This window comes from Rhinoderma darwinii, chromosome 12 (assembly GCF_050947455.1).
Source record: "Rhinoderma darwinii isolate aRhiDar2 chromosome 12, aRhiDar2.hap1, whole genome shotgun sequence".
Taxonomy (NCBI): domain Eukaryota; kingdom Metazoa; phylum Chordata; class Amphibia; order Anura; family Rhinodermatidae; genus Rhinoderma; species Rhinoderma darwinii.
In genome coordinates this window covers 69,906,561-69,924,696 of record NC_134698.1, presented here as the reverse complement: position 1 = coordinate 69,924,696, position 18,136 = coordinate 69,906,561, and the positions used below count along the sequence as shown (strand labels likewise).

Below are 18,136 nucleotides of genomic sequence, written 5' to 3'. Positions count from 1 at the left end.
TTTTTTTTTTACACAGTTGCCATAGCAAAAAATAAAAAAAAATCTGTAAAAAAGAACAAAAAAACTGTATGAGACGTAGCGTATAGATGAGCCGTATATACAGCCGCACGCTATAGCAGCGATCACCCATCCTTACACATCTGTATTCGTTGGTATTGCTGCCTGCGGAGGCATTGCTTGTTTTTGGGCGAGTTACAAATTGAGGAATTTTCTAAGTTTTGATTTCGCCCTCCCTGTGTCCTGACCCGAGGCCTATCCAAAAGAGGAAAAAGGGAATGTACAGAGACGGAGCAGGGAGGGAGAGCTGCTGTTTTGGGCGGAACTCTCCAGTCTGCTGACATAAGCAATGTGTGATTCACTCTCACACCCACAATGCAATACATTCCTGAGACTCTCAGCAATACAGTCTCCAGTGGTTCATTCCCATGTCACTTGTTGATCAGGAAGCCGCACAGTACAGTCCATCAGGACCAGCTTAGATTTGGATATCCTAATACCCACAGCTCCCATTGAAGAGAATGATAAGCAAGACCTTATAAGCAAAGACCTAATATCTGCAAAGTGCAATTATGGAGAAAACCGACAGTGGATCTGTGGTAAGCGATTCCGATTGAGCAACGCAATGTAGCGGATACAGAAAAGATTGAAGCTTCTTTGCTTTCTAATGCTGCCAAGTTCCTATCATTCATTCATTTCAAGATTTGGCTTGTCTCTGCAATATTTGCAATGCAAATCTCAATGTCACTTTATGGGGGCAGAAGAAAATTTGATCGGATTCTACTTATACAAGATATAGATGTAGCAGAGCTGAAAGGGTCATTTAATGCTTTTTCAGCTGCAATGTTAAGGCTTTGTAATAAATAACACTGTACAACCACAGATGACAGACTCGGCTCTGCTACATCGGACGTTGTGGTTGGGTAACTGGAAATAGGGCACATAATGCGAAGGGATGATAAGGTTGATATGGGAAGGGAATTAGATGTAGTCTCTGGATACATTGCCGGTTTTAAACTTTTAAAGTTTAGGAATTTGTTGGAAAGTTCTTTGAAGGTTAAATAATGTACTTACCACTATATATTTATGTACAGAAAAGATAAAAAGGATCCAATAAAACTTTAAAGCGGTCAATACACCTATGTAAACAAGTGAAGAGGAAGCACATAGGGCATAATGACCATTTGATGTATATTGGTCATTTAAGGTGGTAAGATTGGGGACAGCAATGTGGGGGTGGGGCAGTGTTGGTGTCATACTGTATGAACATTACACCTAGAGATTAATGTCTATCTCCTGTTCATATGACAAACAGTATGGACCTGCATTTATTTAAAAAAAAAAAAATACAATTAAAAAAATACTGCCCCACCCGTTCATCATTTAGGGACCGAATTTTAACACGATCTATTAAAGCATTATGTATCCTATGTAAGTTTAGCATTATTTACTTACTCTTATAAACCCCTTTCCTTTTGGGGCCCACTATAACATGTTCTGGTACAGGACCAGATTATAGCATGGGCAAAACGGGCAATTGCCCTAGCACCAACACCTCCCTCGGCCCATCTAGATCTAAACTTGCATCATAGGAACTACATATAATCGCTGTTATGATGGTTTTATCTATGCACTATATAGCCCTATTATATAGGCACTGTATGATGCTGTTATTTGTGCGCTTTATGGCACTGTTAGGTGTTCACTGTATGGCATTATTATATAGGCACTGTATGATGCTATTATTTATGCACTATATGGCACTGTATGATGCTATTATTTATGCACTATATGGCACTGTATGATGCTATTATTTAAGCACTATATGGCACAGTTATGTGTTCACTGTATAGCATTATGTAGGCACTGTATGATGCTATATGTGCACTATATGGCACTGTTATGTATTCATTGTATGGCATTATGTAGGCACTGTATGATGCTATTATTTATGCACTATATGGCACGGTTATGTATTCATTGTATGGCATTATTATGTAGGCACTGTATGATGCTATTATTTATGCACTATATGGCACAGTTATGTGTTCACTGTATAGCATTATGTAGGCACTGTATGATGCTATATGTGCACTATATGGCACTGTTATGTATTCATTGTATGGCATTATGTAGGCACTGTATGATGCTATTATTTATGCACTATATGGCACGGTTATGTATTCATTGTATGGCATTATTATATAGGCACTGTATGATGCTATTTATGCACTATATGGCACTGTATGATGCTATTATTTATGCACTATATGGCACTGTATGATGCTATTATTTAAGCACTATATGGCACAGTTATGTGTTCACTGTATAGCATTATGTAGGCACTGTATGATGCTATTATTTATGCACTATATGGCACGGTTATGTGTTCACTGTATGGCATTATTAGGTAGGCACGGTATGATACTATTATTTATGCACTATATGGCACGGTTATGTGTTCACTGTATGGCATTATTAGGTAGGCACGGTATGATACTATTATTTATGCACTGTATGGCACTCAAATATGGGCAGTAATATTATTCTTCATTTCCTTCCACTCAATAATAAAAGTATATGCCAAGGGGCCTCCACAAACCTTGATCTAACCCTGCTTTATATCTCTACTAGCCAGGCCAAAACTATAGATTATTATTATTACTACTAACTACCTACCTACTTGATCAGGTACGTGATGAATTATAGATGGCTTATCTTTATAGCTGGCTTTAGACACCTGAATGGAAAATCTGCCTAGTTGAGAAGTAATGCATAACTAGGTTGATTTGCCATTCAGGAGTTTGAGAAAGCGGAGTGAAAGATCCTGTGAGAAGTGTAAGGGCGGGTTCACACATGGCGGAATTTCACTTAAATTCCGCTGCGGACACTCCGCAGCGTTAATCCGCAGCGGAGCCTTTTCTCCATTGACTTTCACTTTAATTTAGCAGTGTTCGTTTACACGATGCGTACAATTCCGCTGCGGAGCATAGGCTGCGGAGCGGAATTTGGTGTCCGCAGCATGCTCTGTCTGTTGCGGAGCAGTGGCGGACTGGTTGCGGACTCATGGCGGAATTTCTCCATTGACTTCAATGGAGAGTCAAAATTCCGCAATGAAGTCCGCAGATCTTATGTGTGCTGCGGAGCGTATTGTTTTTACTACCATGACATTTCTTCATTCTGGCTGGACCTATGTATTTCTAGGTCTACAGCCAGACTGAGGAAGTCAATGGGGCTCCCGTAATGACGGGAGCGTTGCTAGGAGACGTCTGTAAATAGTCACTGTCCAGGGTGCTGAAAGAGTTACGCGATCGGCAGTAACTGTTTCTGCACCCGGGACAGTGACTACCGATCTCAATATACAGCAACCTGTAAAAAAACATATAAGTTCATACTTACCGAGAACTCCCTGCGTCTGTCTCCAGTCCGGCCTCCCAGGATGACGTTTCAGTGTAAGTGACGGCTGCAGCCAATCACAGGCCAAGCACAGGCTGCAGCGGTCACATGGACTGGAGCGTCATCCAGGGAGGTCGGGCCGGATGCCGAAAGAGGGACGCGTCACCAAGACAACGGGCGGTAAGTATGAATTTCTTTGACTTTCACTAGGGAAAGTGCTGTCCCTTCTCTCTATCCTGCACTGAATAGGGAGAAGAGAAGCACTTTTCCTGCAGTCCGCAGCGGCCAGTCCGCATCAATTTTCTGCACATTTTGTGCAGATCCGCTGCAGAATCTGCAACGCAGATTCTGTGCGGCATTGATGCGGACAGTTGCGGAGGAATTCCGCCATGTGTGGTCATGCCCTAATAGTGGCCATATTGGTTGTCACCCAGCATTAAGAAATATAGATAGGAAACAATTAAGGCTTGGCGGCTAAAATAAGTTGATGACATGGTGTAATGCTGCGGAGATCCTCTGATCCCCTGTAGTCTGCAGGGAAACACGGTAGCAAGCGTTCAAATCCTCTGCAGTGCCACCACAGGGCAAATTATGCATTACATGGTTCCTATTGTAATCAGTGGACTGTCCATGTAATGCACAGACATGTCGGGTCCTCCAGCAAGTCAGACACTCTTAGTGGCCTACTGACCACTCCAACTAATTGACGGAGATCCTAAATACCCTCTATAACTTAGAATACTGTAATAGGGTTTAGTAAATGGGTTTTCTAAACCAGACGATCCCTTTAACAACATCACAAAAGAGGACAACTCAAAGACTGATTTTTTTTAGCTCTGCTTTTCAGCAACTAAGTAGTTAAAAGCATTTGCTCGCAGTCCACATGCGTGTGTTGCAGTGCAGTACAGGCTTGGTATTGTGCTCTGCTTTGTGTATTCATAACTAGCCATGAAGTCTGACGTTCCAGAGCGAGGAGCAAGAAACTAACTCTAAAATCTGAAGAGGTTTCCAAAATTCTAGTGGTATAACCTAGGAGACAGTCAGTTGTTCTTTCCTATGAGTCACTTTTCTATTTGGCAGAATAAGGGGCCGGGAGAGAAAAAAAGCTTCACAAATATATGTCATCCCTATATTTATGGAAGTAGAACCCTAGATCACTGGTGTATCTGAAAGGGGTGGCTGTTGTGGCGCCAACAAACCCCTCTGCCTTAAGGCCCTATTACACGGGCTAATGATCGGGCAAACGAGCGTTCATATGAACACTCGTTACCGATCATTGCCCGGTGTAATCAGGGCAACGATCAGCCGATGAACAAGCAAACGCTCATTCATCGACTGATCTGCTCTTTCATGCAGATTTTAAAATCATCTTTGTCGGCAGCTTTGTAAACAGGGATATGTGCTGCTGATATCATAGAAATGTATGGGGACGAGTGATCGTAGTAATGATCGCTCATCCCTATACATAAGTAATCATTGCTCCATGTGAAAGGAGCAAACGAGTGCCGATGAACTAGTGGTCTCTGATCGGCGCTCGTTTACACGGCCCACATCGGGCCGTGTAATAGGACCCATAGCCAGGATATTAAGGGCAAACTAAAGTGCCATTTACACCAGCCGACAGTTGTCCGCTGCAGCGAGCGCCGATCAATGAGACACCGTTGATCGGCACTCGTTTGCTCCTGTCACACGGAGCTATGGATGGGGACGAGCGGTCGATACTCCGATCGCTCGTCCCCATACATTATCATCATGACGGCAGCGCGTCTCCCTGTTTACAATATTAATATTTCACTTTTTTAAAACGATACGACCAGCAGATGATCGAGTGTTTGCTCGTTCATCAGCTGATCGCTGCCCTGTTTACACACGGCAATTATCGGCAAGGAGTTTTATATGAACGCTCGTCTGCATGATAATCGCGCAGTGTAAAAGGTGAAGGAAAAGCCTAGCAATGACTCTGCTCTAGATCTCTACAAGGGTGGTAAACAATCAAATGACCCAGCCCCCGTCATTCTTCAAATGTCTTAATCTTCAGTATCAGTCGGAATCCCAGGAAAGGCAGTCAACGGAGAGAAACAACAATTCTCATTTCATGTGCAAATGTTTGTATGACATTTTAAGTAAATGCACAAAAACTAGTTGTATTTACACTGCAGAGCATCTCATTAACATGGCCGTGATATCCCATACTAGATGCAATCTACATCTTATCAATGTATGCTAGGACTTCTGGTGTCAACATAGCCAGTCACAGTCAAAGCAGACTAGGGCTCAATGGCGAGTTTGGGTTGCGCTGCCTAAATGTTTCCCTACGAGGAAAAAAGTTGCGGACGACCTGCAGCATTGGCTAAAATTTCCAAACAGGTTGGAATTTGTACAATTGCTGCACAAAAAATGGCTGCAGAAATTTGTACAATGCACAGCAACCAAAAGTTACCGTGGAGTCATAGCCCATGAAAATAAAAACCGGCAAGTCGACTTTAAAGAGGTTCTGTCACCACATTATAAGTGCCCTATATTGTACATGATGTGATCGGCGCTGTAATGTAGATTACAGCAGTGTTTTTTATTTAGAAAAACTATCATTTTTGACGGAGTTATGACCTATTTTAGCTTTATGCTAATGAGTTTCTCAATGGACAACTGGGCGTGTTTTACTATATGACCACACACACATATATATACAGTTCGCAATGTAACATCATAGCAAATCTTGGGATTGGACCCCTTCTGTCATCCCAACACTCAGCAGCAAGTGAAGAAACGGGAAGGTTATGCTCTCCATTCTCAGTCCTTTGCCGCCAGAGCTGCCCCATTGGCAAGATGGTTTGTCATATGGGCAGGGCTCTCTACTATTTGTTCGTACCAAATATTAGCGGCTGTAGTATTGTACACTGTTAAGGTCGCCATACACATTAGACGAAGGTCAGCCGATCCCACCGATTTCAGCAGGACCGGCCGACCATACATGTGCATTAGATCTTCAATCAATGTTCAATAGATATTGGAAAAAAATAAAATAAAAGTTTCCACATGCCCAATCCTTTGTTCTCAAGAGGGAGATAAGCAAACGGAAGAGGTGTCTGGCAGCGGCTTCTCAATGGGGAGAGGAGGAGAACACCTGCATGGTCGGGGCGAGCGTACATATGTATGGGGAGGAACGGTTGTCGGCCGAACAATCCTTGGGCCGACAGCTATTAAAAGGTAAATTACCACCTTTGTCGTGGGCACGCCGGAGAACAGCTAGAGGAGCTCTTCAGTTCGTAGACTCTGAAGCCGCTCGTATCTCAGCTTCCATTGTGAGAATTTTGACAAACCATTGGGAATTATGTCCTTCAAAAAAAGTGTTATGGGAAGGACCAAAAATCCATCAATGAAGAAATGATAGCCTGGAGATACAAGTTTGATTTCTCGGTTTCCTTTCCATTGGGTTTACCCAGGTTATGGGATTAAAGGTATATTCTGAACAATACAAATTCATCTCGTCTGGGGTGGGGCTCATGTACTTAACATATTAGTCAGCATAAGCAAACACTGAGTATAACCTCACGAGGAACGACCCACAGACATTAACTTCCTATTAAATGCTATGGTCATCCGCTGGATTTCCTCCATGAGTCAACAGCCGGCTGCACAATCTTCAGATATTACAATATGATGGTTCTATTACTGCATAAATACTACAAGTAGAAATTCCTTAGACCGCACCATTCATCCACGAAAGGGATGGGTCAATTATAAAAAGTGTTACGCCTCATGCACACGACCGTGTGCGCCGCCCGAGTCCCGTCAGTGATCCGAGGAAAGATAGAACATGTCCTATCTTTCCTCGGATCGGAGACTCTGACCATTTTTTACTGACACGATTCACCCGCTAAAGTGAATGGGTTTGTGAAGAATATCGGGTGCCACTCCTATGCAGTCAAAAACGGGCCGAGTGGCACAACGGTCGTGTGCAAGAGGCGTTATTACTGCAAAGGGTTCTCTGTATTATGGTACGAAACAGTCTTCGTGAATTCCCCCATAGGGTTTTTAGTGGTCCTGCTGTAACATGGGTTCTACTTCTACCTCCGCCTTTAACCATTGGGTCTCCATGGGTTACGTCCATACAAAGTTGTTTCCAACTACATAAGAAGTAGTAGTAGTTCCACAACCCTCCTCTATGTCCTTTGCAGACACCTATATAAAATGTATCCCTGGGAAGCCCTATGCATTTACTGGAGGTGCAGTAACATTATTGAAGAGCACATATAACCACGTCTACTGTATATTATGCAGCATGTGTTTCTATATTGTTATTATTCCATATATCTATGGGAAATGTACAAGAGCAAATAGCGGTCTTAGCCCGGGTTCATACACAGCAGTTTTATGGCTGGATGTACCGTGGTAATGAAGTCGAGTTTTGTGAGGGTGGAGATGAAAAAGTTAAGTGGTGGCTGGCTCTGTGATGGGGACACTCTGGCAATAAGTAAACACTAGAATGCATTATTTATCGGTGCAAAGTAGGACACTCTCATGACCTGCCTAGGTAGAGTCGTGTGTTAACCTTAAACCATACTATCCCCCACCCCCATTTAGTAACGACACATGACACCGAGGTTGGATGTGAAATGGCCACAGCAGCCGTTTATTAATTTCACAGTTTTATAAAAACAATTTAAATCCGAAACATTCGGATAACTAGTTAGGAATCCACCGGAGAATTCCTCCTAATAATTCACATGACCCAACATGGGTCAGAATCATAAATAACCATTAAACGTTAACATTAACCCGAGCAGAGGAAGTCCTTGAAGCCCCTTCAGATGTTCCTTTCAAGAACACACCGAATTAGCCATCTGCAAACCACTAATTACCTCCAGCCGTAAACCAGCTCGGAAGCACCGTTCACCTCTGCAGATGGCTCCACCCACTAGAAGTCCACTTCAAGGGGATAACACCCGTTGAAGCCCTCAAGTGATATACCGCCCACTAGAAGTCCACTTCAAAGGGATAACACCCGATGAAGCCTTCAAGTGACATACCTTCTACCAGAAGACCACTTCAAAGGGATAACACCCGATGAAGTCTTCAACCATGTACCTTTTTTGGGGGACGCATACCCCCGATGCGACCCCCCCACCATTTTGTACTGACTGGCCTCAAGGACTCCCCCCGCCAGCTGCCATGACAACAGAACCTACTCCGGAAAAAAGAAAAACATGTTAAATAAACACACAAAATAAAACACAACGCTCATATACGGACGTACAGAAGACCTAAGGAGTAACAAAACAAGGGTGGGAGGGTGGGAGCTTTGCTTCTTGTGTACTACTCCTCCCGCTGCTTCCGGCTCAATGCCGAGAAACAGCGGGAAGCGCAGTAACGGCCCCCCCGTCCCCCCTAGCTCCTCCCCGTCCCTCCTTCAGCTTCTTCACCTTTCCCTCACCTCTTAACATTAACCCTTTCCCTACCAGGACGGTCATGTCGGCTTCCCTCAAGCCTGCAGCTGCGTCCAGCCTCTTCTTGACCTGCCTAGGTAGAGTCGTGTGTTAACCTTAAACCATACTATCCCCCACCCCCATTTAGTAACGACACATGACACCGAGGTTGGATGTGAAATGGCCACAGCAGCCGTTTATTAATTTCACAGTTTTATAAAAACAATTTAAATCCGAAACATTCGGATAACTAGTTAGGAATCCACCGGAGAATTCCTCCTAATAATTCACATGACCCAACATGGGTCAGAATCATAAATAACCATTAAACGTTAACATTAACCCGAGCAGAGGAAGTCCTTGAAGCCCCTTCAGATGTTCCTTTCAAGAACACACCGAATTAGCCATCTGCAAACCACTAATTACCTCCAGCCGTAAACCAGCTCGGAAGCACCGTTCACCTCTGCAGATGGCTCCACCCACTAGAAGTCCACTTCAAGGGGATAACACCCGTTGAAGCCCTCAAGTGATATACCGCCCACTAGAAGTCCACTTCAAAGGGATAACACCCGATGAAGCCTTCAAGTGACATACCTTCTACCAGAAGACCACTTCAAAGGGATAACACCCGATGAAGTCTTCAACCATGTACCTTTTTTGGGGGACGCATACCCCCGATGCGACCCCCCCACCATTTTGTACTGACTGGCCTCAAGGACTCCCCCCGCCACCGCGAAACAGGCCTTGACCACCTTAAGCCTGTGAGTTCCTCCACACCACCACCGCCCTTTCTATGCCTTCTGCTATAGCCAAGCTCCAAATATCAATGCCAACCTCGGTCAGATGAACCCCGTCACTCCTCCAGAAATTCCCCAATCCTGACTCCAAATCCCTATGCCTCACGCAAATGCCCCCGTTCTTTGCCACAAAACGGGACACCGCCCGGTTAACTTTTATCCGAGCCTTATTGACTCTCTCCACCGATCTAGCTAACCGCCAATGCTTCCTTGGGACTATGTCCGACCACACTACCACCAACTTGGGATAAGATACCCACAAACACAACAAATCATGTTTGATATCCCGCACCAACTCACGAAAAGGGCGGACTCCTAAGTCATTCCCACCCACGTGCAACACTAAAACCTCCGGAACCCTATCAAGCCGCACATATGTCTGGAATTCCGCCAACACCCTGTTCCACGACATACCTCTAAACCCCAGCCAATGCACAACCGCATCCTGTCGCGGAATGCGCAACTGGCGACCATCCGGGCGGACGTCCGCCCTCAAAGCCCCCCAGTGCACGTACGAATGACCCATCAACCACACCAGACAAGGAGGCGAATCTGAAACGGAAAACACAGTTAGGCACCACCATATACATTTGCACGCATAAACAACAAAATTACAACATATGGGGGCGGACATAGGACTTAAACCTTTTAGACTCCCAACGACCAATACGCCTCACCCCCTCATCATCCAACCCCCAGCGCCCTGCTTCCGTTGCTGCGCCAATCCGGAAGGAATGAGATGAATATGAGCCTGCCGCAACCCCAACCGCCGTCAAACATTTTTTAAAAACAGCTCCAAACTGAAACCTGGACAAGAACGACCCGTCCACATGACATAACAAAGGCAAATCTGGAGACCCCCTGTTTTTTGTAAAACCACGCATGCACTCTACTGGGCACATGACCGACCCCGGGAGAGCGAACAAAACTATCAGTTTTCCCTTCCCTAATTGGTCAGTTTTTGATCTACGCAACCATACCTCCAACCGATCTGCAAAAAGGCTCACCTCCCCAGATCTCAGCCCCCCTGCCTGTTTAGTACTTGGCGACACCAATTCACCTATTCTAAATGCTCCGAAGAACGCCAACGAGAAAGCCAACCGAAACAAATCCATTTCATCTGAAGAACGACATACCGATGCCAATGAACCACCCAACAAGCCCAGCAAAGCAAACGACACCGGCCTTCTACTATCCGCCTCCACCCTACCTCTGCGCAACCCCTTCAAAGCCTGCGATACCAGAAATTCCTTCGATACATCCCGCAAGCCCCGCAACTTAAGCCCAAACGCCACCGCGGATATAAACCGGTTCACCTTCGCTACTGAAAACCCCGCCTCCCAGGCATCCCCTAACCAATACAAAAGTGCCACCAACCTGTCTCTATCCGTATTGACATCACCCAACTCTCTTACCCACTCCTCCCACTGCCTCCAACAAGCAGCATAAGCCCTCCACGTCGTGCCCGCCAAAGACCTTTGTAACAGCTGCTCTACGGGACCGATACCAGATCCCATAGATGATCCGGACACGCCAAACCAATACGTTCCGCTCCCGGAGCCAATTGCCGAAACCGGTCCCACTGCGAGCGAGAAAGAGCATCAGCAACACAATTCCGTACACCCGGGACATGCACCGCCACCACCCACGCGTTCAGCGACAAACACACCAACACTAAATGTCGCAACAATTGAACTACCGGAGGAGAGGACGCCGTGATGTTATTAATGGCAAGCACCACACCCATGTTGTCGCAGTAAAAACGGACCTTCTTATCCCTGAGCCTGTCCCCCCAAATGGTAGCCGCCACCACGATGGGAAACAGCTCGAGCAGGGCCAGATTCCGCGTCAATCCACTGGACACCCAGCTAGCCGGCCATTGACCTGCGCACCACGGACCTCCCCCGTAAGCTCCAAAGCCACCCGCCCCAGCCGCATCCGTGAAAATATTCAGATCACTCGTATCCTGCGCTGGGGCCATCCATAGCGAGCGACCATTGTACTGGCCCAAGAAGTCATCCCAAACCTGAAGATCAGCTCGGTGCTCCTCCTTGAGCCTCACAAAATGATGCGGCGCCCGCACTCCCGCCGTTGCCGCCGCCAACCTTCTACCAAACACCCTCCCCATCGGCATAATCCGGCAGGCGAAATTCAACTTCCCCAGCAGCGACTGAAGCTCCCTCAACGACATTTTCTTCCTTCTACAAGCCCGTCGCACCTCCAGCCTCAAAGCACCCAGCTTATCCGCCGGGAGCCGACACTCCATTGCCACCGAGTCAATTTCGATTCCCAAGAAACAAATCGTCGCTACCGGGCCCTCCGTTTTTTCCGGCGCCAAAGGGATCCCAAAATCCCTCGCCACCTTCTGCAGGGCATGAAGCAAGTTACCGCAAACCGGCGAACCCCCCGGGCCAACGCACAAAAAATCATCTAAGTAATGGATCAACGAATCGACCCCGGATACTCCCCTCGTTACCCACTCCACGAAGCTACTAAACGCCTCGAAGTATGCACAAGAAAGAGAACACCCCATCGGAAGGCACCGATCCACGTAAAAGGCCCCATTCCAAAAACAGCCCAACAGCCGTTGGCTTTCTGGATGCACCGGCAACAACCTGAACGCCGCCTCGATGTCGGTTTTTGCTAGCAGCGCCCCCGGACCCGCAGCCCGCACTAACCCCACCGCCTTATCGAATGAGGTATAAACTACGGAACACAACTCGTGATCAATCCCGTCGTTTACCGACGAACCTTTGGGATACGATAAATGTTGAATCAAACGAAACTTTCCGGGCTCGCGTTTAGGGACAATACCCAAAGGGGACACAACTAAATCTTTCACCGGCGACTCCACAAATGGCCCCGACATGCGCCCCAACGAAACTTCTTTTAACAACTTTTCCGACACGACTTCCGCATGCACGTAAGCCGATTTTAAATTTCTCCGCGTAACCGGAACCTCATAAGGAGGCGGAGGAATAACAAAACCAACACTAAACCCTTCATAAAGCAACTTAGCCGCCGCCCTATCCGGATACTCATTTAGATAAGGGGCCATCCTTTCCACCCTCACCGGCGACACCCCCTTGACCAGCCCCGTGCTGGTTCCCGGACCTCTTTTTACGCAGACATTTTGCCGCCCCGTGTGATGCACCATTACACTCGGAGCACACGTGCTTGAACTTGCACGTGGCCCCGAACTTACACTGGCCTTCATTGAATTGCCAGCAAAACCCCGCCTTTCCCCCTCCGCTTGGTCCACTCTGACTAGTCTGGCCTCCCTGGCCACCGCTCCCGGGAAAGGGCTGCCTAACCGGAACCGTAACCCGTAACCAGAGAGCAATATCCTTCTGGTCCCACCGAATCGCCGGCCGAACCGCCTTCCGCTGACGGAATTGCTCATCATATCGCAGCCACGCCTGACCCCCATACGCCCTATGAGCCTCCCCAATAGCATCAAAATAACAAAATAACGCCGAACAATTTTCCGGCGCCTTTTCCCCTATCACACTAGCCAATATGGCGAACGCCTGCGACCAATTAACGAACGTCTGCGGGATAAGCCTATACCGCCGCCGTTCCTCCTCGTCCTTTTTACTCTCATCCCGCTTGCTCTTATCCAAATTGAATTTAGCCAGCGGCAAGAGAGAAAAAATTTCAACATATTCATCTTTCCAGATCCGATCACGCACCTCCTGCTTTAAATGCGCCCCCAACGGACCCTCAAAACAAACATACACCTCCCCCCGAGCACGATCGTCCATGCGCACTCGATCGCCGTCCTTCTGTGCCTCAGTCTGCACCGACACCGCGACCGCCTCTCTAACCGCCACCACAGGACGCGCCTGCAACGATCCCACTTCCCTGGAGCCTTCCCAAACTACCGCAGGGGACACTTCCGTTACTACCGGCGCCGCGGCCCTATCCAGGCGCCCCACCAGCTCCCGTAAGCAACCCACTAAATCTGCCAAACCCGCTCCGTCGCGTCCGCCCGCGCCACTACCGGCCCCCGATGCTATGCTAGCAGCCCCCCCGCCGACACCCGACATAAAAATCGCTGGATAAGACAATAAAGGAGTTATACACTCACCGGGCTGCACAGGCGCTGTGTTCCCGTCAGCCGGACCATCCTGACCTCGACGATAGACGTCCAGTTCACCTTCCTCCAGTTCTTCTCTCGCCGACGACTGTCCCTCCCAACGACCTCTTCGGAAAGGGGATGAGGACGCGCTGACCGATGGGCCGGCAACCTGCCGCCCGACCGCCGGGACCCAGACTTCCGACCGGACCTGTTGCCTCGACGTCGCTGCAGATCTAGTCGTCCGTCTAGACGATCCTGACGAAGCCTGCCCCCTGGCCGGAACATCACCATGCGGGGCGGCCGTACCTTGCTCTTGACATCTTCCATCTGATGGGGGAGGGGTGACAGGGAGCCCGGCCTGCGACTCCCTGCTTACCGCCGGACCCCGTCGCGGCCTGGGATTCCTGCCAGGACGCAGGGCCTGGGAAGGGGCGGTCCTCCCAGCTGCCTGGCCTGCAGCGTCCGGGATCGGGCTCCCTCTGCGACGCCGTGTCCGCGGGACTACCTCCGGACTCAGGCGCTCTGGAGGTCGGGACCGCCGAGAGGGACGGGTCGACACAGCCTGCATCGCCGTCACCCCTGCTACCGCTCTCTGCCTGCCCAGCGCAGGAGCGGTTGTTGCCGACTCCCCCCCCGCCGCCATAGCCATGCTCGTAGGGGGGCCGGGGGAGGGGAGCCTGTCCCTTACAACAGACCCCGAACGCCGTGCCCGACGTGGCGAAACGGCGTCCGGGATCCGCGTTAATGCAGCCACGGTCTCCTCCAGCCATCCGGGACCGTGGTGCACAGCAGCGGCACGCAGCCGCTCTAAAATCAGGGCCTCTGCCATACTAAAAAGCCGGGCAACGGGGAGCTTTGCTTCTTGTGTACTACTCCTCCCGCTGCTTCCGGCTCAATGCCGAGAAACAGCGGGAAGCGCAGTAACGGCCCCCCCGTCCCCCCTAGCTCCTCCCCGTCCCTCCTTCAGCTTCTTCACCTTTCCCTCACCTCTTAACATTAACCCTTTCCCTACCAGGACGGTCATGTCGGCTTCCCTCAAGCCTGCAGCTGCGTCCAGCCTCTTCTATACCATTTGACCCTATGTGGACTCTTTTTGACCCTATGTCGTAACTTCCTGGCTACTATTTAGATCTTTGTGAGTATTATATCTATAATGGCAAAGTAGAGCACGATTTGACTATCTGAATAAAGTAGGGTACACTAGGGCAATGTGACATGCACTATTTATCTGGACAATGTATGGCACTATCTGGGCAACGCCTGCACAATTTTCCAGGGAGTGTATGGCAATATATATATATCCCAAGACTGGAAAAATATTGCTTCAATTGCAGTCTTCTTTTCCTCTCCCTTCTACCCCCTTACACAACCCCTTTTAACCACGAAAGTCCCCCTGTTAGTAACGTAAGCATAGAGGTTCCTTCTTCTGGATCTACCCTGGATTAGCTTTTATTGCTCGGTCATAAACCCATCTATAATGCATGGATCTTGAGAATAGAAAGTCAATTTTTGAAAAAAGTGGGTCCCATTTAGGGAACTTATTTTATTGACCACTTGGTGACATGCCACATACTATTACGTTGCTGTCGCCAAAAGGGAAGTATGGAGCGCGCTCCATACTCGGCAGGTGACGGCTGTGTTACACAGCCGACACCTCACTCCAACGGGCGGAATCAAAGTTCCCTTTGATACTGTCCGTTTAACACCTTAAATGCCACGGTCGATAGTGACCGCAGCATTTAAAAATTGTCAGAATGAGGGGACACCCCCTCAAACACACCATCGCGTCCCCCTGCAGCGCGATCGGACGTTTACAATGGTTGTTATGGCAGCCTGGTGGCCTAATAAAGGGTCTGCCATCTTTGTACTTCTTTGAAGCTCCGCCTCTGACAGGGCTTCAAAAGGAGGCTGTCAGAATTGCAGTATATCATGCAAGCGATCCAACGATCGCTGGTTCAAATCTTCTAGGGAGACTAATAAAAAATAAAGTTAAAAAAAACAGTTAAATAAAGCTTTTCTTTTATGTTTAAAAAAAATAAATAATAAATAACTATTAAAAAGTTAAAAAAAAAAACCCTTTCCCCATTTTTCCCCTAAAGTAATGTTAAAAAAAATAAAAAAAGTTAACATGACTGGTATCGTCGCATCCGTAAAAGCCCGAACTATCACAATATAGCGCTGTTTAACCCGCTCGTGAACGACATAAAAAACAAAATGTATAAAAAAAAAAACATGCAAATTGCTGTTTTTTGGTCACCTTAGCTCTAAAAAAAAAAATAATGAAATAAAAAGTGATCAAAAAGTCACATATACCCAAAAAGGTATTGGCGAAAAACTACAGCTCGCCTCGCAAAAATTAAGCCCTCACATAACTAAATTGACAGAAAAATAAAAAAAGTTATTACTCTATTACTCTCAGACTACGGCGACACAAAACATTTTTTTGTTTTAGAAATAGTATAAAAGTGGTAAAACATAAAACAAAACCTAAATTTGGTATTGACGTAATCGTATCAACCTGTAGAATAAGGACAAAAAAAACAAAGAAGTTATGGCTTTTGGAAAGCTGGGAATAAAAAACAAAAAATGGAAAAAACTGAAATTGGCCGTGTCTCCAAGGGGTTAACGACTTAAGGGGTCACACCACAGGTCATTGAAATTTGTGCCCCATTTGACAGGATCCCAGATAAGTGAACAAACAACCTATTTTATAAATGACACCGTGTCATTCATGGCATCTGCTTCCAGCCTCAGTTTAGTCTCAGATTTGGCAGACTTACAGATCCTGGTCTCCAACAGATTAGCGGCCTGTCTAATATGGGTCAAGCCAACATCAGCCACCAGAACTAATATTCCAAAATGTGCCGCCTGAAATAAGGGCTATAAAAATATTTCACAAAAAAAAAAAAAATCAAGAAGGCAGCGAAAGCGAATTATCAAACATTACGACCAGTATCCTCAGGCAGTGACAGCTCAATAGACTTCCGCGCCCAGCACTTGGGGCAAATGCCACACCAACCCTACCCCCAGCTACTTTAGGATCTATTGCAATGCTACTGAACAGGGCAGGGGCTTTGACAAATTCTTATAAAAATGCACAACATATCAAAAGTCTCACTACTTGAAGAAAGCCGGATATATACGTCTCGGATGTCCCAAACGTACAACATCTTTTTGGCACTTAATAAAATAAACACCCTGTTACAGTAGGTGGCACAACAGATAATATGGCACCCGTTTTGGCCATAATTTTATTACTTGAGCCCCTATTTGTAGTAGCATATTTTTTATGTAAGGTTACTATATCATGTATAGGATCATATATTAAATACTTGTATTAAAAGGGATAGTCGCAATAAGACAACTGCATTGAAGACCGTATTTGCGGATACCGTTCCGTATATATGGATAAGTTGTGGATGACTACGGATGCGTATTTACGGATGGATGAAAATACGGTTGTGTGCATGAGGCCTTAGGCTCCATGCACACGACCTTGCCCGTAATTACGACCCGGACAGCCGCCCGCACTTTCGGCCCGTGTTCCCATATAAAGCATGGGAGCACGGACCGTAAAAAGCAAAAGATAGGACATGTCCTATCTTTTACGGTACACTTCTACAGCCTGGACACCTTCCCATAAATAAACGGGAAGGTGTCCGTGAACAATAGACGTGAATGCGTCCGTAATTGTGAACCGTAATTGCGGTCTGCAATTACGGACGATTTTTACGCCCGTGTGCATGGGACCTCAGACGAGTGTGTATCACGGCCGTGTGACAGACGTTAAAACAACGGCCGTCACACGGACTCATGTATTTCAATGGGGCCGTTCACTCGACCGCTGTTTCAACGGAGTGTGTGGAGGGTCCGTGAAAAGATAGGACATGTCCAATTTTACTGTGTGTCACACATCCCTCCATAGACTCTAGTCTATGGGGGATCCATGACAACACGTCCCGCACGGGTGCACCTCGTACGTGAAAAACGTCCGTTTTTCGCGTCCGAGGTTGCCGACGCTCGTTTCAATGTAGGCTTAGGCCTCATGCACACGACCGTAGACATGTGCACGGCCGTGATTTACGGGTCGGCCGGCCACGAAGTGTCAGCCGTGAGCCGTCCGCCCTGTGCACATGGCCGCGGCCATTATTTTCAATGAGCCCGGACCGTGGAAACCACGGTCGTGTGCATGGCCCCATAGGAGTGGATTTTCGGGGGAATTGCGGCCGCAAAAGCACGTTGGTGTGCATGGGGCCTTACGCCTATACTCCAACCTCAGGGTCTTATGAACCTATTTTGAAATGGGTAATGCAAACATCCACATGATAGTCCACATGCACCCTGGACAGATCATATGACACATTCCGTTTTTCTGCTGTTTAGTTTATTGCGCCTTTGTGATACAAGTTGATCTTTACTCATTTATGTGGAAACTTTTT

General features: G+C 47.2%; 1 protein-coding gene across 4 annotated transcripts in view; it reads left to right on the top strand.

The window, feature by feature from the left end:
- Nucleotides 1–285: 285 nt before the first annotated feature.
- The window catches only part of INF2 (inverted formin 2), a 68,708-nt gene continuing 50,857 nt past the window's right edge, over nt 286–18,136 (top strand). For all 4 annotated transcript variants that reach the window (XM_075843840.1, XM_075843841.1, XM_075843839.1 and 1 more), the window contains exon 1: nt 286–596. In XM_075843840.1, the coding sequence (XP_075699955.1) occupies nt 570–596 (27 nt within the window). In that variant the 5' untranslated portion in view covers nt 286–569. The remainder of the gene's footprint in view (nt 597–18,136) is intronic.